Genomic DNA, 24,465 nt, shown 5'->3' with positions numbered 1-24,465 from the left:
GTGACCACTTTTTTGTCTCCGGTTTTTTTCCTAGATCGAAAGGCCTCGTGATTTTGAGTAGGAAAAACAGTGTTTCTTCTCGCGAAAATGCCCAAATTACACATGGTGTGAAATGAAAAAGTAAATAAATATAAATTCTGACTCGTCCGGGGAAAAAATGCGATTTACGCCAAATGTCCGGCTTTTTTTGTATCTTTGTCCGGGTTTGGCAAAATTCGAGATGGCAGCCCTAGAATGGCAGCAAGTTAATACGATAGAACAATCATTTTTATAGTGAGATAGTAGAACATAAAACGCAGTTGTTTTAAAGATGTCTTAAACTTGATATGCAGATTGACGTAGCAAATGTCAATGTCAAACAAAACGTCAAATGACTGGCAAGATACAAAGAAATTCTATTAAGTTTATGATAAAACTTAATATATACCTATATGTTGTGGTAAAACCTAAAAATTACATAATCTATGATATAAAGTTTCTATGCTCTTTGATACATACTTAATGGTTTAGAACAGATTAAGGCACTATGTGTTGTCATAAAATTGATACCATAATTTATGCAAATGTAAATATTTAATCTTGCCATAATATGTATATATATATATCCTAATTTATGCAAAGCCAAGGCCAATTTTTTTTCCTTAAAATATATAATTGACACAATTTTCATACTGGCAAATTTGCATTGTATTCATGTTGCATGCTTTTTTAGTATACATATAGGAGTTTTATAATGTCTACTTAATAAAAATAGTTTTATATCTTTCATAGTGGCCTATATACCCTACATTCCAGATGTTTAAAAATATTTTCTCTATTGTAATATAACATAATAAAGTCAATGTTTAAAGTTACTAACTACTTATTTTTATGAAAGTACATAAAAGTTTTTGCAGATTATAAGATAAAGGAGGGATGACCCCCTACAGTACCGGTCAAAAGTTTGAGTTCACCCTTTGATTTCGGTACAAATGAGTACTTTTGTACGATATATATCTTCGGTTTGGTAGTCGAAATATGTTTTCAACTTATATTTATTGTTTTGTGGAGATTTGTTATACCTATAATATACCTACTTGGCATGAAACATACATTATCTTTAACATGTTAGAAATATAGTAAATCAAAGATACACTAAAATATTTACTCTGTGAGTAATGAGAAGAGTTGCACAATTTATACTAATACTAAGGGCCAGTTGCTGCAACCACATTTGACAGACTTATCATCGTCGAGAGATCTATGTAACTTCCCATACAATAAAAATGCTTTAACAGTGACAGACAGTTTGGTGCAACCGGCCCTTAATATGTTTTTGCACACTCTAGTCTGATATAAAACTTGGAAGACTTGACCTAAACATGCATTAGTTTTATGTATATTAGTAAATAATAAAATATAAACTTAACTAACACTTCTATGTATTTTTATATATGTTTTCTATGTATAATAAGAAATTCTATAACATTTTTGTAAACCAAATTCTGCTTCATCAGTGGACATAAAAACAATTGAACACAAACAAGTTCTTGATCATATATACTCGTACCAGTAATGGCATAAGTCAGACCATAAGAGCAGAAAGCCCATAATTAAAAAAAAATATATATATATATACTGTCTCTCTGGGCATATCATATGCTTGTGCAGTGTACTATGTATAACCTTATCTTTAATACCTTCTCAATAATAAATTAGACATCAGGCCTACTTTTATATGGATGTTAACATGTTCAGTTGAGTTCCATACATAACACTTGTATTTGCACATCAGCATCCACATTAACAAAATTGAATCAGGAACATATTTACCAAAAGCCATGACGTTCAGGCATAGCACACTAGTGTGATAAACCATATTGTGCCAGTGCATTCCTATCGCACTTAAAAACAGTGAGACCATGCCAGCCCGCCAGAGATGACAAGCTAAGATGGTGACCCATATTTCATTTCTTTATAGACCAAAAGATCTTGAAGCACATCTTTGCATTGAACTATTTATATATATATTGCAGTCTTTCTTTTTAGCTGAATATGTCACTTTTCTCATTCTTTTGTTTCTGATATATTCCGAGTCATTTTGACATTATTTCTCCTCCTCCGTCTACCAATTTTTCCACATTCATGATCCACTAACTGATAATGTCGCTTAAAACTCATTTTGCATGTCTCACAACTAAATTTACGGACATTTAAGTGTTTCTCTTGAATATGCAGCCGCAGGCTTTTCTTAAGCATCTCTTTATTACAGTAATCACATTTTCCTTTGGCATATTGCCGGCCCAAATACAATAATGGTGCTAAATCTTGTGTTTCTGTCTTATTCAGCAATTGCTCTTTTTTCACACATTTTTTGATAGTGATTACATTATTGTTCACTTTAGTCATCTTCACATAATCCTTAGAGTCATTGACAGATTCAACCCATGATTCATTTAAATTTTTTTTATCGCATAGCAATTCTTTAACTTGTAAATTAAAATGCTCTCTTCTAATATGATGTTGTAAAAGCCTGTTTTCACAATAAAGAACCCCGCAGGCGTCACACTTAAACTGAATATCAGTTCGGCCGTGGAACGAGTCATCATGTACTTTAAAGTGGTAAATTAGATTTCTTTTATCAACGAAACATCGACCACAATAGTCGCAAATATACTTTCTTTGGGTCCCTTTATGTGATTTGATATGGCGTTCAAATGTATCAGATCTGAAGAATTGCTTAGTGCAATATTTACACTCAAAACGAGGTTTAATACCGCCGTGCTTAAACAAATGTGAGTTAAACTTGTAAGAGCTGCCTAATATAGTTTTATCACATATTTTGCAGTAATTCCTCTTATGTGACTTCATATGCCGGGCAAATGTATCAGATCTGAAGTATTGGCGAGGGCAATGCTTGCACTGAAACCGAGGTTTAATAGTACCGTGTTGAAATAAATGTGCCTTAAAATTAAACTGTCCACCTATTATAGTCTGATCACATATTTCACAGTGGTTCGAGGTTTGATCGTTCATGCTTGACAAGGTTTTACTTCTCGGTTTAAATATTTTATAATAATAAATGTAAAATGAAATGAAAATAACAAATTAAAGGAAAACTAAAACGAAAACAAAAAGAATTCCTCGTCTCTCAACAACTCATTTTTAATGTTTTGACATTGACACTTGACAGTGACAGTGACTATGGACCACAGAATTATAATTAAACCAGAATGAGTTGTTAGGCCAAAAAGTGTGTCCACATGAGAGGTTAAAGTTGGGGCTGGTGTCCCTCTCGCACTTATTACCACTATCAAAATCATTTGAATGACGTCATCACTGTCATCATTTGGGGATACCAGTCAATATTCAAAGTTACTACCAAATCTACTAATACCCAATTAAAGGTTTTTAATAATTGCGCATTTTTTTGGTTTTATGGCTTCATAATAATGACTTACCAATTCGTTACAAGGTATTAATACCCTTGCCTCGATATAATACGAAAATAATTTAAGAAGATTATAAACTTAGTTATCATACAGGTAAAAATACTACTACTATAGTATTTTTTTAAGACTGGTCACACGTGCGAGAGGGACACCAGCCCCAACTTTGACCCTCTCATGTGGACACACTTTTGCTAGTCTGTCAAGAACGCCTTTATGCGTAGGTGATAAGGTTCAATTTAGTATGGCAAAAAAAGTGTGAGCTCAGTCCCTATTGTAGGTCGATGCTATGGACCAGTGACATTTTTTTTGTTTATGTCGTTTGAGCTATGTTTTTAATCGGACATTAAAGCGGCAGATCATGAACGCCTTTGCCCGACATACTTTTTTTATAAAGCTGATATGCATATGACAAAAAAAATTCATATTGTGAATAATCCATAATTAGCTAATATGTGATTTATTAAGGTTCTCTAACAATGTATGATTAAATCAGTAATCACAATGCATACTACCTACATTTATTTCATATTAACATTTACATGGAGCTCTGAAGTAAGATTTAGCGTGGGTGTCTGATGATTGTACTGCTACTTTGTAACGAGCCTATTTACCATGTTTGAACGTGTATTTTTGAATTTATATAAATCAGAATAACTCCATATGTATATGAATAAAGATTATGGATGGTTACTTGTATTAATATTGTTAGATACTAAAAGGCCACTTCGTCCTGTAGGTTATTCTTTGAAACTTTAAAGTGACAAGGTTCTAACTGAATCTAGCGTGACGTTCCGTGTCCATTAACTTTACGATCTGATTTTGTTTCACGAGAGTGTCTTGAGACGAACCTTGGCTTCTTTCTTATTAATTTGTGTAATAGTACCAAGTGGTCTCGTGTTAATTTGATATATTACTGTATTAATTGTCCACGGAAGTGATTTCACGCTTAGGAAGTACAGGTAAATATGTTTTCCAGATGTTGTATCACATTCGGTTTTAATATGCAATGTTGTCGCACTAATTTGAGGATTAGTGATCTAAATTTGTACCTAAATACATATAAAACTTTATATAAACCTATATTTTGTGCTGAGACAGCATTATTTGGAATGGCGTATAAACTACATGCTTCTGTAAGCTACTGCGTTGATACGTGCAATCGACCAGTTTGCACTACCTACCGCAGTTATTACATAAAGTGAATTGAATATATTTTGCAATGAATACTTAGCTTTTACTCATAGTATATACACATTTGTTTGTACTAATCATTAAAGTATGTATTAGATAACTGGTTCATCCTGACATGTCAATACAATGTTACAACACACAATGTTGTTCTGAGACCTTACAATTCAGGCATGCATATCTCAAGCATGTAGTTTAAACCTGTAAAAAGGCTCAAGATTGTTGATATTGGCATTCTTGGGAGAATACATCACATTGTTTTTTAAAATGTTGATATTAACAAGCAGCTTCTTTAGCAATTATTTATTTTATAGGTAAATAGATGACATCATCAAAACATCATAGTTGATTAGTATTTCATTATCAATAAGCAATAGTTGCAAGAAAGATCCTTGTTGCATCTATGTTCATGGCTTTTTTCATCGTTGTTTAAAATCTAAGCTACATTTAGAGGATGTTTCACAACGTCCAAAGTTTTGAATAAGGTACTTGTCACTTATCTAAATTGAATTAATTAGTTTTGATAAATACCTGTACAACGATACATTTTATCTATCAGTTAATTTATTTGTCAATTAGCCATCCAACGCTTTCAACAGTCTGTAACTCAATAAGTCAACAATATTTAAATTTATAATTTTAAATATAGTGGTGTGACTACTTGAAAAAAGAACAAATCAAAAAACATTCAATAAAACAATTTGATTTGTTCACTACTTGTACAAAAAATCCAAGTTTACTAATTCATAAAAAAAAGTATAGCAAAATTTAAAAAAAATCCCCTTTATCATAACTTATCTAAATATCAAATGACAAATAACATGAACACCAGATGATGCACATGTATAATACCATACCATCTAATCTTTGTGACGCTTTGTCCTAAATAAAAACATTATTTGTTAGTTATTTTAGTTATTATGATGACTAGCCTTGCTGTGAACCCAATGGTCCTGGGTTCAAATCCCAGTAAGGGCATTCATTTGTGTACTGAACACAGATATTTGTACTTCTGATATTATTTAGTTACACAGTTATTTAAGTATTTACTAGATGACATTTTTTGAGCTTACCGAGGGACTTGTACAATCTGTGCAATAATAATAATGTACCTATAAAATATATTATTTGTTGTTAATAATTAAACCTTCTGTTCTAGGAGTAAACATGTCTTCTAAAGCTCAATCAACAAGCAAAGACACAAAAATACCAAGTAAAGAAGTCATGGTGACCCGCCACAAGTCTGCCCAGATGAAGCGACAGCTGCGAACCAAGGATCGGAGCATGAAACATATCACTGACCTTCTCAAGAGTCCAACAAAGGATACCTCAGCTAAAACTGTACCGGTAAAGAAGAAGCCGTCCCCAAAGGCTAAACAATCATTGCTTCAAAGCGTGCAAAAGATACAGAATTTACCGCAGAAGACTTTTAAACTATCCAAAGTTCTGCGTAAAGAAATTCTGTTAGTTCAAGATGAGGAATATTATCCGAATAAGAGGAAACGGAAGCTGAATGTTAATAAAGTGGTTTTAAAGGCGAAGCCTAATATGAAGGTAGTTGGGGAAATAACTGGGTCTGTTAAGAGGAAGTACGCTGTTCCACTTAAGGGTAAGTTTCTTATTTTCTTCTTCTTTACATTCATATTTCTCCATTTACTCTGGTCTTGGGCAGTTTGAGTAACCTCCTCCCGCCCCATGCCTAGCACCCTGAGCTCCTGCTGAACCGAGCGACGCCTAATCAGGTCGGCATGGTTTCCGCTTTCCTGGTATATTCCAGGTGAGGGCCATTTTGGATAGGTGGGTTTGGTAGGTAGGCGCATTTTGGTAGTTTCTTTATAGGCATATCAAACTTTGTTTTGTATGTACTTATCAAAAAATAAAAGATAACTTAAGAGATTGATCTAAGGTAACTTGTAGACCCCTATGAGTGGCCCACTGAGTATGAATTCACAGATGGAGATGTAATACAATGTGTTGAAGAGAGCTATGGGAACAACATAATACAATAGGCTAGTTTCCTACTCACTTCCTACTAGTAATGGCCACCTTTGTCCGAAAAAATATGAATAAATTTGAATTCAGTAAGAGTACTCGAAGAAAAGATAAAATAGTCCCTCCAGAACCAATACTAGACATCTACAAAAAAGGCCCGTTTTACCAAGCGATACAAATTTATAACCAACTACCCACAAATTTCAGAAAAATAGATAACATGAACACATTTGTAACTAAACTAAAGACTCACCTAATCCAAAAGAGATACAGATACAAGAATTTATGGAACACAGAAAAACATAATCTTACCTTTCCTGTACAATGAGTATTCCTATTTTACAGTAGGTACCTAGTTAAGTTCTATATTGTAAACCCTAGTTATAAGGACTTTGCTACACCCCACCGGGGTCCATGTGAATCTTTTTATATATATTGTAACACCAATTGTACATACCATGGTTCGCAATAAATATTTACTTTACTTTAATCAAATCAGCTTCATTTTAAGAACTGTCAATACGATTTGGTAATATGGAATTACTATGAAATACTGAGGAGTGACGTCAGTCTTAAGTAGAAATTATGTTTAAACATAACTACTTATATGTTTTTGTTCTAATTATGTGGTGCTTTATTTCATGCACTGCATAAAATATTTTATTTCAAGTATAGGAAACTAGCCTATTATTGAATCCAAAGTGACTCCAAGGAAAACTGTTCGATCTTCAAATTCCAGCGTTTCACCTTTCATTTGGATCTTACTGTTATTTACCTGCTTAACGTTCGGAAGCGCAAATCTGATGCACTTGGTTTTCTTGGCGTTTAGAAGTAAGTTATTCGCCGTAAACCAGTCTGTTATGCTAGACAGTGCATCGTTGATGTTATCGAAGCTGCTTTCCTTTCTGTCAACTTTGAATATAAGAGAAGTGTCGTCAGCAAATAACACTATATCATGTTTATCTTGCACTAGTTTCGGTAGATCATTAATGTATACTAAGAACAGGAAGGGACCGAGAATTGAACCTTGAGGCACTCCAAGTGCTACCGGTGAACCTGCTGATTGAGTCCCATTGATAACAACTCGCTGAGTTCTGTCGGAAAGGTACGATGAAACAAGGTCAAGGGCAGCAGCTTTAACCCCATAGTGGCTCAATTTTCTCTTTAAATTCTCGTGATCAACGCAATCAACTTCAGTTTTCTTTAAATTTAAAGATCTGAACGTTTTAATAACTATGGTCGGAGTAACATAAGAAAATGTGAATATTTCTGAACATTCTTCTACATTAGCTTGCAGCATTTCTTCAGCGACAATTGGCGATGAGTTAAGAGACTTTGTTGTCTCTGCCGGTATATTCGAGAAAAATCGCTCGAAGTGATCTGCCACTTCACGGTCGGAACTTACTAAAGTATCAGCAACTCGTAGGTTGTAGTGCCGTTCTTTTATTTTACGCTTTCCTGTTTCACTGCTGATCACTTGCCATGTAGTTTTAACTTTATCGCTGGAATTTAAGATCTTTTTGGATAAATAATCAGCTTTAGCGGCGACACACATCCTTTTAAAAGATTTCGAGAAATTCTTTACGTACTCTATAAATTCCGGCCTTTTATCAGTTGTTCGCAGATCATACAAATCATAGAGCCGGCGTCTCTTATCGTGAATATCCGGCGTAGCCCAGTCGCTAAATTTAACCTTGACCTTGCCCTGCATCTTCTTGGGGATGAAGCAGGCATCAAATTCCTTTTTATACAGTTAAACAACTCAGAACTCAGACAGTCAGGGTTCTCTCGGTTACATGAAAGAAAAGGTAAGTTGTTCCTAATATTACGATTGAATGACTGTAAGCGCCTTTCGGAAATCAGTCTGCACACAGTGTCTTGTGGAATATCCTCTATCTTCCCGCCAAAAGAGGCTTTTAGTCCACAGTGGTCAGAACTCAAGGTGTTTATTACAGATTTACTAATCGCAATATCGTTACTGAAGATGTTGTCTATACATGTTGCACTGGTTGCCGTGATTCTAGTTGGTTCACAAAATAAATTTACTAAATTAAAAGATTTAAAGGTATTTAGTAACCTTCCACACAAAGGCGAATTTTCTAGCAAATTAATATTAAAATCGCCACATACAACTATAGTTTTCTGACTTCTAAAAACACGACTAAGGACTTCATCTATAACCGATTCAAATACATTATAGTCCGCCGATGGGGGCCTGTACACGCATACAACAATAAATCGTTCCAACTCGACACAAGAAAGTTCTATAACGCGTTCTACAGACAAGTCAACAATGTTGTTTTTGTTCTAATTATGTGGTGCTTTATTTCGTGCACTGCATAAAATATTTTATTTCAAGTATAGGAAACTAGCCTATTATGTTGAAGAGAGGTATGGAATGGACATCACAAATGTTGTCTTGTTTCGTAGGTAGGGCACAACACAGCAGATGACATCTCAAATCTAGAGCAGAGCTTAACTCATAGGTACTGGGCCCTACTCATAGTCTTGTGTTAGGGACAACTGTAACACCTCAAGAGTTGCAGGGGTTCACAAGCTTCAGCTGCTTACCATCAAACAGTCCATATGCTAGTTTTTTACCAATGTAGTATTCAAAAATTCAAGTATTCAAAATTCAAGTTAGTATTCAAAAGCGCTGGTGGCCCAGCGGCAGTCGCTTTCGTAAAACTAGTGCCTAGACCAAATCTTGTCAAAGCGGACCCCAGGCTCCCATGAGCCATGGCAAATGCCGGGATAAAGCAAGGAGGATGATGATAATGTAGTATTCAAAAGTATGTGTTTTAAGTACTACAGTACTGGCCTCCGCGATACAGGCTTGCCTAGTTTCACTTTGAGATAAGTTAGATATTAACATAAGCTGTAGTCCGTACAAATGTAATACTTAAGTTTAGTTTTATACCTACTTATCTGAATTTTTTTTTTTTAACGTTTCAGCCTCCGACAATCCAGTACCACTACAGCCTGTGCCAGACTCCGCAAAGCAGTTAAAAGAGTGTGCGAAGCTAAGCATGGCGGAAGCTATACAGCTGATGGATGAGCATCTGACGGATGAGGACCTGATGGAGATCCTGACCTGTCCCAGTCCAGTCTGGTGGGAGGACCCACCTGATGAAGATTACACTGAAGGTAAGGAGACAGCCTTGCCATATTTAGAAGAAGAATACAATACAAATACTCTTTACTGCACACCTCTATAAAATACAGTCAAATAGCAACACAAACAAATACGAAACAATAAGCGGTATAGATTAAGAGTGAACGAATGAAGTTGATGATTTAACATTATGTTGGTAATTAACTCTAGAAGAATAATATTAAGAAATAGAAGTAGCTAATTTGCAACGTTTTAGACACTTTTTCTTCTGTTTCTCACCTTTTAAAATCTAAAATTTATGAATGCAAAAAGAATTCGTCATTATATCATTCTATTATGCTAAAATGCGGAGGTGGTTACTTGTTAAGCTTGGGTGCTTACACGAAGGGAGGCCTATGCTCAGCAGATTAATGGCTGAAATGATGATGATTTGATGATTTATTTATTTATTTATTTATTTCAAAAATAGTGATACAGCATGACAGTATTAAATACTAAATCACTGCAAAACTTACAAAACATTTTTTATACATGATAAACCATTTCTCTTTCAGAACCACTCTTCACACGGTCTCCTCCTGCCACTGAGAAGAAAGACGATCGTCTAGCAACCCCAGCACCCATGGAAGTTGACGCAGAAGTATCTGAAACTAGTACAGGTAAAATTATCCCAATATCTAATCTGAGTGCTAAAAGCGACAAGTTTTTGAAGAAAAGATCTAAACTTGAAAATTTATTAGACAATATTAAAGATAAAAACAATAAGGAAAAGGTAAATACTAGTAATGAAGAAATTATAGTTCCCCCTCAAACTATAATGACGAAAATAAAAAAGATCTCACTGAAAAAATGAGTAATACAATTGAACAAGACGTGATTGATAATCAAATTAAAGACAATGTGGTTAAAAATGAAATTGAAGATGATGCTAGTAATGATTATGAAGAGGATTTCCTTAATAATGAAATTGAAAAAGATGTGGCTAATGATGATGTTAAAAAAGACGAGTCTTCAAAGAACAAACAGAAACGAAATTGTCTGAATCTGATGATGAAATCATATTGCATAACAGCAGTATGAATGAAGATGAGTTGCTGAAGGATTTGGAAAATATGGAAATCCCTGTAGCCAATGTAATAGTTATAGATGATGATGATGATTTTTTAGAGAAGTCGAGTGAAAATACAGTGAGGGAAGATAGTAAAAAGGGTAATACTGAAGTTAAAAGTCATATTAACATTAATACAGACTCAATTAAAGTTACAGATAAAAGTGATTCGAATGAAGTGCCAAAAAACTTACCAGTACTGCAAAAGTGTCACTTGAGTGACGATGTAGCGTCACCAAAGTCTTTTGATTGCTCAAGTCCAAAAAGTTCACAATCAAGTGTTGTTTCAACAAATAAAGACCTATTGATAGCATATCCGATACTAATATAAGATTTCTAATAGAAGATGAAGAAGATAAAATTAAAATTAGTCAAGACAATTTAGAAAATGCTTTAAACAAATGCAATGAAAGTGAATCAATTGATACAGATAAATCGACTGAAAATGTAACAATCTATAAAATAATCGAAGAAATTTCCGATGCAGCAGATACTAATATACTTAACATAGTTGACTCTAAACTGAATGATTATTATAAGAAGTGTAAAAAAGTATATCAGAAGAAGAAAACTGATATAAATAAAAACGAAATGGAGAACGGAGATACAGATAGTTATTCTACAGTTTCTTGCGACAATTGCAAGCCTACGTTTAAAAAGGTATCAGAACTGAAGACGTAAAGTATTGCTTGAAATGTTCCGCCATCTTTGACTCAAAAGACTGCACATATTGTATAAATAAATTAAATAGAGCGTGTAAATCTTGTAAAATTAAGTTCTGCTGTCTAAGTTATTACGAAAATCACGCAGAGAATTGTAAAAAAACTATAAATAGGCACGCGGTTGTGGAATAAATATTGAAGTCACCTACAAAGGAATATAAGGAAAGAGTGATAATTCCATACATCAGTTTTCTGACCAATACAGAGTTCGTAGTTACATCTAGCGTCGAGTAGCGGAATTATCAGTACAACTACTCTACACTAGATGTCAAGAGTGTCGCGTCTGACAAAAATGTAATACAACTCATATTACATGCAGAAATAATTGAAAATAGAATACCAATTAATGCATTTGTAATATTAGCTGAAAATTGTTGAACATTAGAATTCGTCGCGACATCTATTGACAAGTAGCAGTACTGATAATTCACCCTACTTGACGCGAGATGTCGACACCGAAAATAATGTGTTTTAGAAGATAATAGACGTATGGAGTGAGCAATCTTTACTTATTTCTTTATATATACTTACGGGTTGTTTAACGGTTTACCCAAAAACGGTAAAACGTAATATTTTAGTGTTATTTGAGCCGTTTGTTTTGTATTTCTTGTATGGAGTTGATGCTACCAATTTAATTTATTACTTGTACTGCCATTGAAAGTGACAGGCACACTTAAAGGCTGAAGGCTGGCCAGAAATATATGGCTACACGCCATGTTGCGGAATTTCATGACAACTATTTTCTTCATACTGACCTGAACTGTCACTCCATACATCAGAATAACAGCGCCCTCTTGACAATAGTCATATATTTCTGGTCAGGCTTTACTTACATAATATGTGATTGTTTCCTACCCTTATTTGTGTCAAAATCGAGTAAAAAAATCCAATTTTTTCGCTTACTATAAGAACGAGATTGCTACTGGTATCTTTATACCAGTAAGAGGAAGAAGTAAGGGAAGAGATGTAACTCCATACGTCAGTAAACGCGATTTATTTGTATAGGCATAGTTAAGTGACATCTAGCGACAATCACGCGTCAACTAGCATAAATTATCAGTACTGCTACTTGTCAATAGATGTCGCGACGAACGAAGAGTCTAATGCTCACCAATTTTTAGCTAATATTACAATAGTATTAATCAGTATTCTGTTTTCAATTCCTTCTGCTTGTAATATAAGTTGTAAACTGTTCTAATATTAAATTTTTGGCAGACGAGACACTGCTGCCACCTAGTATCGAGTAGTGGTACTGATAATTCACGCTATTCGACGCGTGATTGTCGCTAGATGTCACTTAAGTATGCCTATACATTTACAAATAACCCGCATTTACTGATGTATGGAATTACAATTTTCTCTTACTTATTCTTCTATGATTTATACAAATAACATGTCTGAAGTATCCTTATGGCAAGTGACAAAGTGGTAGTTTTTGCTGGAAGAACACACTTATTTTGTACTAAGTTAAAGTACCAGTATTCGACACGCTAATACCCAACAATATTGTGTTTGTCATCTCAATCTTGCTCAATAGAATGTATTTTTTTTTTTAGGATACTTAATGGCAATTTTTCTACAATTTTTTTATGATTTCGTTTTTTTTTCTGAATGTGCTAGAAGAACGTTAATCAAGTCGGAATTATTTTGATCTCGATTTTGTTTGAAATTAAATTAATAATTAACATAATAAATGTATTCGGAAAATGTAATTTGGTATGTCAAGAAAAGCATCCTATCCTAAATAAAATAAATCTTGTGATATACATTTTTTTTAAGTTTATTTGTTTTTGTATACAAATTATCCCTTAGTATGATATGGTATCGTCAGAATAAATTTGTGAGCTTCTAGATATCTCATATGTACCTCGAATCAGTATAGTTAATAGCTATACCACTGTAAAATACTAGAATTTAAGGCCAAGAATAGTATTAATGTTAGTGGTAGTAAAATATTAAGAATTTTCACTTTTTTTATTATTTCACACAGATTAGTTTAGCAAAAATGTTAACAAGTAAGTGATCTGAGGCTTTTTGTCTACTGGGCAAGATGTGTAATCTACTTTTCCCGAGGGAGTTACATAATTTCTAGTATTATTATTAACTTTTTTGTTTTTACACATTTTTACGTACTCTAGTTTTCAATATGTAATTTACGCCCCATGTGCACAAAATGTACTTTCTCTCAGATTGTTGGTTAAATAAAACAAACCGCTTTACTTTTTCATACATTTATTTATATTTCATATGGGAACCCGCTCTGTTCGCGCGCTTTGCAATTGTCCGTGTAAACCAGGCTGAGCAAGATGGCGTCGCTGTCAGAGAGCTTGTTGTTGTGTCCCATGCTCAGCCAGCGCCGCCAAAAAACGTCCTGGAAATGTCAAAATTAAATTATTTAATGACATTGCACATCATAGGCCGGCAACAGACAGTCTTAAAAAATAATTGCATGCAAACTGACAGATCTGTCAGTGTCAGTTTGCATACAATTCTTTTCTAAGATTATGAATTTTTAAGACTGTCTGTTGCCGGCCATAGAGGAATAAGTAAGGAACATGGACCTTCAATTAGGACTGAGCTCAAACTTTTTTGCCATACTAAATTGAACCTTATCAGCGGTCCAGGAAGGCGTTCGTGTCAAGTAAGTGTATCCACATGAGAGGGTCAAAGTTGGGGCTGGTGTCTATCTATGGTAAGGAAAGAGTTGTAACTCCATACATCAGTAAATACGAGTTATTTGTAGTGACATCTAGCGACAAATAGCGTAAATTACCAATACTCCTACTTGTCAATAGACGTCGCGACGTACGAAAAGTCTAATACTCATTATACTCAACAATTTTTACCTAATATTACAATAGCATCAGTAATATGTTTTCAATGCCTTCTGCTTGTAATACAAGTTGTAAACTGTTTTAATATTAAATTTTAGACAGACGCGACACTGTTGACACCTAGTGTCGAGTAGTGGTACTGATAATTGGCGCTATTAGACGCGTGATTGACCATTTGCCCGTACTGCTAAAGTAACCCTAATAGTGCCATCTATCGGACAGTTTTAATCCAGAGGGGCACTTTTGAAACATGAAGTTAGGTGGCGCATAGGTCGCGATGTTTAGTAACACTAATACTGCCATCTATCGGACAGTTTTAACACCAAGCCATTCCTGCAATGGTCGAACAGTGCTTGGTGCTTGCATCAGGGGGGCAGTTTTCGCACAGGTAGTTAGCAGATGCGTGAATCGCGCTATCAAGTAACACTAATGTGAGTAGTGCCATCTATCGGAAAGTTTTAACACCAAGCCATACCTGTAATGGTCGCACAGTGCTTGCTCCAGGCGGGCAGTTTTCGCACAGGTAGTTGGCAGGTGCGTGGGTCGCGCTGCTAAAGTCGTAAGGTATTCCGACCACCCACGCTTCTTTAGGACTCTTTTCTAGGAGCCGCTCTTTGCCTGTTGTACAAATAACCACAAAATTAAAATTTTGAAAGAACCCGACCGCGACATAGTAGACCGATTTTCATGAAACATGGCTAAGAACACTCCCAACTAACTCAGCTTTCAGATAAAAAAAAACTAAATCTAAATTGGTTCATCCGTTCGGGAGCTACGATGCCACAGACAGACAGACAGACACATCAAACTTATAACACCCCGTCGTTTTTGCGTCGGGGGTTAAAAACGCACACGGGATGTGACGGATAGTTACAAAGTAATATTAATCTTATACTTTTAAACGAGCAATTCTTGTATATTTATTTATTTATTTATTTATATATATATTTATTTACACTGACGATCTCGGAAACCGCTCTAACGATTTCGCAGAAATTTGTTATGTGGGGGTTTTTGGGGGTGAAAAATCGGTCTAACTTATCCTTAGGTCCCGGAAAACGCGAATTTTCGAGTTTTCATGCGTTTTTCTTCGCGCGCCATCTCGTGTGCAGTAGTTGTACTGTTAAGACAGAATTCTTTCGGTCGATGTAAGTACTATTTATTGCAAACACTAGATGGCGACACAGGTCAAGGCTAAAACGAATAGAAAATACACTATTTGAGTTTTTGTGGCGAAATGCGCGCCATCTCGTGTGCAGTAGTTGTGTTGTTAAGGCTGAGAATTCTTTCGCTCGATGTAGGTACTATTCATTTTTGAACTAGATGGCGACACATGTCAAGGATACGAAACAGAATACATTCCTCGGCGGGAATATGGAGTTGCCCGCCTCAGACCTATCCGTCTTTATGTTATGTCTTCGGCTGGGAACTTCTTTTGTCCCTTTTTTGACGGAGTGGGAATGCAGTCACGCACAATGTGTGGAACTCGCCGTCACTAAACCCACTTCGGCGTTTCATCCTCTATGCCGTTCGTACGGCGCGCTGGGATCGATGTATGTCAAGCTAGGACCGCGGACGGAGATCTGGACAATAAATATACACTTAACCGTGCAAACTATCGGTCGACGGTCGTGGACGTGGCCTTGAGCGCATGGACGTCCGATTGAAATCTGGCTCGCTGGATGTTTTGGTCCGTGCACACTGATCGGTCGCGGTCGCGGTCGTTTCACGACGGACGTTCGCGTAGTATGTTCCTAGCTTTATTCACTACGTAACCCCCTTTTTTGTCCCAGCTTCTGTAGTAATGAAATATAACAGCCACTCACCTTTCCCCACGCGCGACCACTGCACGTCCAGATAATTGTCCCGGTCGAAGCGGTTGGACATCATGGGGACGCCGAGCGCGCGCATGAGATTATTGAGCGCGTGCGCCGTGTGACCTGGCGAGCCGTGTGTCATGGCTTTGAGGCTGATCACCTGTTGGAGCAAATTTAATCGTTTTTAACCTTGATTAATTACTGAAAATCCGTGGTATCCTAAAAAGGGAGAGTTTTCGCAGTCACAAGCACGGTGTTTTCAGTCAAAGGAAGTAGGTAGTAAATCCGATGTACTTAGGATATGTTTAGGAAACTCAACGACAGAGGGCGTGAAAAACAATTATATGCCGTAGTGCAAGTTGTTCGCTAGATGTCACTATTACCCCCACGAACTGGGTAATGACTTGTTGTCGTAAAATGTATAAGTATTTTTTGATGTCCAAATTTTTCGCTAGATGTCGCTACACCCGCAAATTAGCAAATGACTTCTATGGTGAATTATATGTAATTAAATGGTAAAAAATATTTTTGTAATATTTTCTGACTATTCATGTGACTGGTTGATGAATGATTACATCAAACTTAATTAAAGATCACGCCATAAATACGTGGTGTTCCAAGTTTAAAGGTCCACATCCTTTATGTGCTATATGGAACCTTTAGGCACGGAAAGTCACGTGAAAAGTTGTCGTAACTTAATAATAGATGGCGCTGCATTCGAAAATCTTGACTGATAACTCTATACCATACTATTTAATATACTCTATGTCACAAGTTCTCTTCAACCGCCAAGCGGCGATATTTACTGAGGCGCGACGGCTGAGACGAATCAAATAAATGTCTATTTAATATACAGACTTATCATTTCGCTTAAGGACTGCTGAAGTGTGCGAAAGAGAAGCTGTCACGTATGAACCTCCCACGAGTTCAAAAGAGGCAGACTACAACTTTAATGAGAAAACGTGACTATTTTTGACTTCGACACGACTGACGATTCAAACCTACGCTGTTTGATTAGATCTGCTTCATGGCATGAACTAATGACATTTAGATTAAAACCTTTTGACCAGTCCATAAGTCAGCTATCAGCATGTACCATAGCGAAATGATTAGTACTGTTACTTAACACTAGATGTGGCGACTAACAAAAAGATTTGGCGGACTACGGTTATGCAAGTCTACACCGTGTTTTGTTGTTTTCCGTTAAAGTCAACACGTAGTGAGGTTTATCATCAGGAACCACCCTGTATAACGCTTTTTGTTAAATTAGAAAAAAACATTTTTTTCGTTTCCATACATAATAAATGGATTAATTAGTGTGAGAGGACCTTAATCATAACATCATTAAACTCATTGACAAGTGTTTGACGGCACATGTCAAAAAAAACATTAGGAAGTGGTAAGGGATGCCACACGCGTGTTCAGTAATTAAATTATTTTTTTTAAATTTTTTGATAACCGTAAGAGTTAAGAGGTTAGTTTCTTAGAGAAATTGATTGTATTTGACCTAAAGAATCTTCCCTTAAAGTTAACGGAAATCAATAAAAACAGGGTGTATGTGCACTAAGTCTTCTAAATGTTGATCGTTACCTGATCTCCCCGTTTGAACCCTAGCTCTGGTTCATCCTCCCCCTCCTCTTTAAATATCAGCTGGTTGGAGGGGGAGAACTTATCGTCGGGGCCCACTTCGTGGAAGACCACACAGGACACCAGCTCGATTTGCGTCATGGCGAATTTTAGGAGTTTGTGGTCTGCAGAGTCACCTGTACGTAAGAATAAATAAATATTGGAGGACACCTTACACAAATTAACCCAGCCCCAAACTAAGCACAGCTTGTAACATATATGGTGCTACCAAATACTATGTAAACTCTACGAGTTAATACGTGCAGCTTGGTGCCAAAGTTGGGAACATGCGATACTAGCGCCCCTAGCGGCATGAGTTGATCAAAATAGTTTAGTTCATACAGTATAAAATTAAAAAAAGTCACACATTCTTATTTTTTTGTTTTATTCCGTCTAAAAATGTTAAAGTAGATCAAGTAATCGCATTTTCTATTTTAATTTACTAAAATAAAATAAAAGTCTGACAAACTACTTTGAACAACTCGTACCGCTAGATGGCGCTAGTAAAATTGTTGCCGCTCCATTGTATGGGAAACAACAGAAGCTGCACGTATTAACTCTATAGAGTTTATATAGTATTTGGTGCTACTAGGCGACGATACAGTTACTTATATAAATAAATACATCCTTATATTCATAGAAAATGTCCATGACTCAGGAACAAATATCTGTGTTCATCACACAATGCCCTTACCGGGATTCAAACCCAGCATCGCGGCTTAGCAGGCAGGGTCACTACCAACTAAGCCAGACCGGTCGTCAGAATAAAATAAATAATTAGAAATATTTAACTACTTGGGGCAACTAACAATACCGACATTTTAATGTCCTATACAAGAAGCGAGCTTATAATTTTAAACTGCATGGGAACGCGCCAAGAGCGCTTCTAATGTCGACAACTTATAGTGCGCACTGGTGCCATAGCCGAAAGGCATTTCTGCGACGCGAAACGAAAACGAAACGCCGCGAAAGATAGTCTGGCTCTGTCGCGCCAATACGCAAGAGCGATAGAGATAGATATCTACGAGCGTTTGTGCCATTCGGCAACGTACTCAGGCGTCCATAACAATATACCACCTGTATAACTTACAAGTAGAACTCTCTTTCTTATAAAAGGAATTGAATGGGGACTACCGCGTATAATATATAGAGAGCGGATTTCTGGTAGCGATTTAAATATTAATATGGATATGACTCGCATTATTTATTATTTTTTCTACACACAAAAAAATGAGTCAGAACATAAAAATAAACCCTTTTTGGATGCTTTTGTGGCACTAGTCATATCCATATTAATATTAAAATCGCTACCAGAAATCCGCTCTCTAGTAATATAAGTTGTAGTTATGCAATTAGGCCCCAGTTTGAGATGGCCTTAATATGGCTTTGCCTGAACTACCGTGGTAACTCACGTAACGAGTCCTGCACAGAAACATAATGACAGCATGCGGCCAGGCGCGCGCGGTGTACCACGACACGTTTTCATCGGCGAGGGAGACGCCTTCGCTACGCCGCGATGGGAACACGCTCGCGCGCTGCGCCAGCGATGAGCACTCGTCGTGGTAGTGAACGTTTATAAAGTCCCGGTCGTCGGTGGTCAGAATTGTTGGGCGAGGTTTAGCTAGTTCCTGTAAAATTGTTTTTGCAAAAAAATATTTGGCAGAAGCTTTTATCGCCTTTCTTTCAACAGTCATCTGACGTTTCTAAAAACCCCTTACTCGATGGGGATACGACGTTTCATAACAGAGTTCCTTTGACCACCTTTCTGCTCCATCAGATCAGCTCCATCCATGATACCATAATATTGCATTGTCACGTGATACGTATGTGTGCAAAATTTCAGCTCAATCGGAAACCGGGAAGTGGCTCAAATTTAGTTCCTACGTTTAACCCAAACTAACATATTACTAACAAGGCAAGTAGAATAAAAGCTTGTAATTATGTTTAAGAAATTAATGCCTTTAGGTAAATATTATTTCACCTAAAAATGTATGGAATAACATAAAAAAACTATAACCCTCCTAGCAGGGAAGAAAAGCACATCCCCTTTTCAAATGGTGACGAGAAAAAATAATCCTAAATATTGTCCCTACTCTAGATACCTAGAGTAGGGACGCGACACTGTTGACACCTAGTGTCGAGTAATGGTACTGACATTTTCGCTATTTGACGCAAGATGTCACTACAAATAACTCGCATTTACTGATGTATATGGAGTTACAACTCTTTCCTTAACTTATTCCTCTATGATATTTCAAAACGCGTCGCAGTCAGACACACGAATTCATCAGTACTGTAACTTGACAATAGATGTCGTAACGATCGAAAAGTAAATGCTCAGCAATTTTCAGCTAAAATCCGTTTTCATTTTAAAGAAGTTTGATTTGCTTACCTGTTCCTCAAACCTTTTAACCAAATCGTAACTGTTTATAGGAGGTGCTGAAAAGAAAAAAAGAACAAATTCATAACATTAGTAATTTTCAATAGGCTAGTTTCCTATACTTAAAATATTTTGTGCAGTGTACGAAATAAAGAACCACATACTTAAGTAGAAGAAAAATATGGACAGTAGTTATGTTCAAATATAATTTCTATTTAATAAGTCAAAGAGAAAGATATAAAGTAAATGAATTGTCCGTAACGTCACTCCTCAGTATTTCATGTAATTACATATTAGCAAATCGTTTTAACAGTTCTTAAAAAGAAGCTGATTTGACTAGTAGGAAACTAGCCTATTCGGAAGAGATGACCATTTTTTATTTTATTTGTTACTTACACGACTCGTCGATGCTGGCTTTTAACATTTCGAGGGTGATTCTCGCGATATCATTCTTGTTTATACATTTATAGCCAATCGGCATGTCCTGTAACAAAGTTAGTGATATTTTCCAATGTTTTAAAAGGCTCCCTAGAAAGAACAGTCGTTTCAGTGAATAATTCGATGTTGTCACTTTCTTTGCATGCATGAGTGAGCATGGGGCACTATCGCGGTTTTCAAAAGTCAAGTTTTGGAAATCTCTGTGATCAAGCGTGGATCCAGCTTCGTGCCCAGGGTGGGGGTTACGTCGTACTGGAATCGAACCAGCGTTATACTGTGCCAGCGTCCTCCATTTACCGGACGGATGCCTAAACCACTCGGCGCCACGAGCCTTCGGAAAAGTCATATACTTGGAATGTTTGACCCTTGCCTTCGTGATCCGATGTACCTTACACTTACCACAACACTGCCGTTATAGTTGAACTGCAACGGTGGGCAGTTCTTCAGTTTTTCCGGGTTGCTGATGTACAGAACCTTCTGCGTCTCACTGGAGGAGTAGTTCAGGGGGGTAGCGAAGAATTTGACGCAAATCTCCTTCTCTAGCACTGAGAATGTTGATACTATCTCGTCTTGAGAGTGGAGGTCTATAAAAAAAATATTGACAAAAAGAACACTTCCGACTAATACAACTTTCAAACAAAACAAAACTAAATCGAAATCGGTTCATCCTTTCGGGAGCTACGATGCCACAGACAGACACGTCAAACCTATAACACCAAGGAGTGGAATGCCCTGCCTGAGTCTGTGTTCCCACATGAGTACAATCCAGGTCTCTTTAAAGCAAGAGTAAATAGGTATCTCATAGGTAAACGTGATCCACCGTAGACCGCATCATCACTTACCATCAGGTGTGATCGTGGTCAAACGTCTGCCTATTCATACTAAAAAAAAAAAACCCCGTCGTTTTTGCGTCGGGGGTTAAAAAGTAGCCTATGTCACTCACCATCCCTTCAACTATCTCCACTTAAAAAAATCACGTCAATTCATCGCTCCGTTTTGACGTGAAAGACGGACAAACAGACAGACACACACACTTTCCCATTTATAATATTAGCAGTATTGAGTGAGCACTCGGACATTTAGTAAAAGTTCTAAAACAATCGATAATTTGAAAAAGATAAATCAAAAGATACGCGTTCCTACTCACAAACTACCAACGAAAACAGTTATATTCTAAGCCAACCTACCTCTATAAATATTAGCATATCTCGTATCGATAAGAGGCGGTTCCTAACGCGTACCATGCTTGTATGAGTGAGATATGACAGGTCGACTGTTCGCGTTTTTGACAGGCGGTAACTGTGAGGTAGCCGAGAGGGGGTGGGCGGCACTTTCAGCGGGGAGCGGGAGTGGCCATACTGTACGATAGTACTCTTTATTATACTGTGATATTAGAACCTATGGATGTATATTAAAAGTTGGACTTACCATAATCCTTTGGGTTGATGGTGTAATGGACAACTCCCTTCGGCCATAATTTATTGCTCTCTGATACGTCGAAATATATCAAAAATAATAATATTGCATAGAGCATTATATTTGTATTCAAAATAATATAACACGCAGTCTCACACTGTATAAATATAAAAAATGTGATAAAAGATTGAAATTACATATATTTATTACAGATTTTATGGCTAAAATTGAAATTGATTTTGTTTCATATGGAGTGTATATAGTTTTATTTGCAATAACTTTCTGCATAAAGTTATCGGTTAAAATGTGTTATATATCTATATCACATATTTATGAAGTACAGTCAATTTTAAATAACTTTGTTCTAAATCCAGTCCAGTATAAAATAATTTGCCTATATTTATACATATACAAATAATATCACAGAAATAGCATCATTTCAATTGCTTATCGAAATATATTTTAGACCTTAGGTCGTAGTAACAATTTTTCTATTGTTACGTGGTTTTTACATATATAATTCATTTCATACACATCCTCATCAGTCCCTGTACATACAATTTTTTGTAGATATTAATATAAATTTTATTTAATACTTTTATTGAATAAAGGTTCTAAATTCAAAACAAAAGCTTCCAGTAGGCCTAGCACATGATGGCCGCGGGAGTATGTCGCCGCGAGATATGTGCCACGTCTTCTTCTAACTGTATTAATGACATAAGGACGGGTAGTCTATCTCGCGGCGACATACTCCCGCGGCCATCATGTGCTAGGCCTACTGGACTCAGGAGGCTATATATTACCAAAGAAGATCGAGTATTATAGAGAGATACTGTCAAAGTAAAATGTGTAATCACAGTGCATAGACTGCCATCTCTCGACACAAGCTAAAAACTTTTGAACCTCAGTTTTGACAATTTGGCCCATATTGTTAGCTTGATATGTGTTAAAATGTCAAATAATATTAGCGCCATCTAGCCGAGCGTTCCCCAAAGATGTTACGCTATCTAGGCCACCGTACCTTTTTCTCTAGTGCTTCTTAGACTTTATTCGTCTATACGGAGTTACATATGTCTTTGGTACAATTTTTTGTAGATATTCCAAATTTTATTGACTAACAAAAGATTCTAAATTCAAAACAAAAGCTTCCAGGACTAAGGTGGCTATATATATTACCTATCCGCTAAAATATATCGACTAGATGTGGTTTTCCTACACATGGTACATATTCTTCAAGCTTCAAGTACAATATTTTCTATTAGAAATTCGTATTCGTACAGAAAATCATAGAAAAATAAGTAAAGAAAGAAGAATGCGCCCTCTATACAAGTATCAAATTGCTTACCAAATTTTTCGCTATCGACATCTAGCGTCAAGTCGCGACTTTGCTAGAACTGCCACTTTACAATAGATGTCGCCACACACGAATCTAATGTTCAAAGACAAAATAACTTATACTGCTTATACACATGTGTATAATATTTATAGAGGCTCTTTTTCATAATAAATGCATTGGTAGGTATATGAATTCTAGTTCATGTACCCTACCCCACCCTATTTTAGTAGGGTAGTTCACGTTTGTAAAGTCTTTGATAAAGTACCCATATGAACAAATAGTAGTTATTCCGACAATTTCGAATCTATACAGTTTAGACTTTGTTTTAGGACTTACCTATACTTATTATGTACATGTTTTAGTTTTACTTAAACTTATTACTATAGTACACTTAAATCTAAAACAGTCTTCTTTCTTCAGGTACAATAAAAATAAAACTCCATATTGTTTTTCTCCATGTTTTAGTCAAATGCACTTATACTAAAAACATCCACACAACGTTGCTTAATGTAAACTGTCCTTGTAAAACTATACTAATGAGAATGACTATTGGTTGATAAATTTTGTAACATACATTCAAGACCTAATAAAATGGCCACTTTGTAAACGTAACTAGCACACCTCTACGTATATAAATAAAATTTCATTTTATAGTGTCCCTAAAACAGAAACCTACAAGATATTTAATTAATTATCTATAATTATATACGGGGCGAATACATACGGTACTCGTGAGCATTGCGAGAGATTAATGACCTCACATTGGACTTAGAAAGCCCAAAAGAAAGATCTTTTTTTAAACACAGATAAAAAATAATCGGCAATTTTTTTTTTTACTATTTTTGAATGTTAAAAAAGTCAATTTTTTAGCGCCATCTCTCTTCGCTAGCTCGTAATCACATGTGTTGATTCAGTTAGGAGGTCGAACTAGTTTCGGTTCTACCTCAGAGATGGCGGGGGGCGCTAAGCCTTCGGTAATTGTGTCATATACTTGGAAATTTCGACCCTTGCTTTCGTGATCCGATGGCCGAGTGGTTTACAGGCATCCGTCCGGTTAACGAA

General features: G+C 36.1%; 2 protein-coding genes across 3 annotated transcripts; one reads left to right on the top strand and one right to left on the bottom strand.

The window, feature by feature from the left end:
• Nucleotides 1-4,267: 4,267 nt before the first annotated feature.
• On the top strand, nt 4,268-12,666 carry LOC125239436. The gene is made up of 4 exons (XM_048147013.1): nt 4,268-4,390; nt 5,779-6,228; nt 9,567-9,758; nt 10,281-12,666. Exons 2-4 carry the CDS (start codon nt 5,787-5,789, stop codon nt 10,577-10,579), a joined length of 933 nt encoding a protein of 310 aa, XP_048002970.1. The 5' UTR covers nt 4,268-4,390; nt 5,779-5,786; the 3' UTR covers nt 10,580-12,666.
• Nucleotides 12,667-13,771: 1,105 nt separating this feature from the next.
• On the bottom strand, nt 13,772-22,582 carry LOC125239263 (zinc metalloproteinase nas-14-like). 2 transcript variants are annotated; one of them, XM_048146795.1, is made up of 6 exons: nt 22,080-22,582; nt 21,051-21,235; nt 20,610-20,697; nt 20,226-20,272; nt 19,246-19,461; nt 17,804-17,970 (listed from the first exon to the last, which is right to left on the bottom strand). In XM_048146795.1, exons 1-6 carry the CDS (start codon nt 22,183-22,185, stop codon nt 17,944-17,946), a joined length of 669 nt encoding a protein of 222 aa, XP_048002752.1. In that variant the 5' UTR covers nt 22,186-22,582; the 3' UTR covers nt 17,804-17,943. The 2 variants fall into 2 exon arrangements, with proteins under 2 accessions (XP_048002753.1, XP_048002752.1); XM_048146796.1 differs by lacking the exons at nt 20,226-20,272; nt 20,610-20,697; nt 21,051-21,235; nt 22,080-22,582 and adding exons at nt 13,772-13,927; nt 14,866-15,008; nt 16,217-16,367 and having other exon boundaries at nt 17,798-17,970; nt 19,246-19,379.
• Nucleotides 22,583-24,465: the final 1,883 nt, after the last annotated feature.

Source organism: Leguminivora glycinivorella, chromosome 25 (assembly GCF_023078275.1).
Source record: "Leguminivora glycinivorella isolate SPB_JAAS2020 chromosome 25, LegGlyc_1.1, whole genome shotgun sequence".
Lineage (NCBI taxonomy): Eukaryota > Metazoa > Arthropoda > Insecta > Lepidoptera > Tortricidae > Leguminivora > Leguminivora glycinivorella.
This window is presented reverse-complemented; position numbering and strand designations above follow the sequence as displayed.